The sequence below is a fragment of the Erigeron canadensis genome, chromosome 8 (genome assembly GCF_010389155.1).
Source record: "Erigeron canadensis isolate Cc75 chromosome 8, C_canadensis_v1, whole genome shotgun sequence".
NCBI classification, from domain to species: Eukaryota; Viridiplantae; Streptophyta; class Magnoliopsida; order Asterales; family Asteraceae; genus Erigeron; species Erigeron canadensis.
The window spans coordinates 29,432,565-29,433,594 of record NC_057768.1 but is presented as its reverse complement, the minus strand read 5'-3'; the positions used below and the strand labels follow the sequence as shown (position 1 = coordinate 29,433,594).

The window sequence follows — 1,030 nt, the reverse complement described above, 5'->3', positions numbered from 1 at the left end:
CATTATTTAATTTAACTAATCTCTTAACAAAACAATGAATTAATTATACAAAGTTTTCCAATCAGGATAAGCTCAACTTGGAATAGAGATGTAATAGTCTTCTAATCTGGTCAAAAGTCTATGTTCCAATCTTAATCACAATAATAACATATACTATAAGGCATATTATATTATATAAGTGATCTACAAGACTACAACTACAAGCAATAAATTATTCATATCTTTTTCCTACTAACAAATTCATACTACGACTATGGAGGATTTAGATGGGCATCCCTTATACAGCTGCAACCGGTGCCGAAATCCCATTGCACTTCGCCATAACCTTCTTTCTAAATCTTTCAAGGTAACGTATACATATCAGTTTTATGATAAGTATAATGTAAGTCGATCAAATTAGTTTTGTAATTTTATGTGACTAACTTTTGGTTTTTGTCTTTGAATTATATAAATATTTGGAACCGCTAATTAGGCCAAATCGGGGCAAGCATATATGTTTTCAGAGGTGATGAACGTTGTGGTAGGGGGTAAGAGAGAGCAACAACTAATGACCGGACGGTTTGTGGTGGCGGATGTGGCGTGTAACAAGTGTGGAGAAGTCTTGGGGTGGAAGTACTTGAAATCTTTCGAAGATTCACAAAGATATAAACTTGGAAGATTCATCATCGAAAAATCCAAGATTCTCAAAGAATACTCATGAACGCATGATCTTAATGTTAATGTTTTCAAATATGTATATCATGTATCAATAATAAATTTGGAATCGAAAAGGAGTTACTATATTATATTGGCATTTCAATAACATGGAGTTTTCCCCTCCATGAGACAAAAGATCAAGCCCATCAAGTGGTAACTTATAGATTGCAAAAAAGGGAATACGGGCCATGGGCTTAACTAATACAATGAGAGCCCAAAACACATGTAATACGCAAAAAGATCAAAACACATATATAATCTTACTAATAGGCTAATAGCCATATTTCATAGGCTAACACACAAAACAAAAACAAACAAAAAAAAAAAAGACTCT

At 32.9% G+C, this 1,030-nt stretch overlaps 1 protein-coding gene across 1 annotated transcript; it reads left to right on the top strand.

The window, feature by feature from the left end:
• The first annotated feature begins 203 nt into the window (after nucleotides 1-203).
• Nucleotides 204-782, top strand: LOC122580372 (protein yippee-like At4g27740). The gene is made up of 2 exons (XM_043752644.1): nucleotides 204-346; nucleotides 473-782. Exons 1-2 carry the CDS (start codon nucleotides 254-256, stop codon nucleotides 698-700), a joined length of 321 nt encoding a protein of 106 aa, XP_043608579.1. The 5' UTR covers nucleotides 204-253; the 3' UTR covers nucleotides 701-782.
• Nucleotides 783-1,030: the final 248 nt, after the last annotated feature.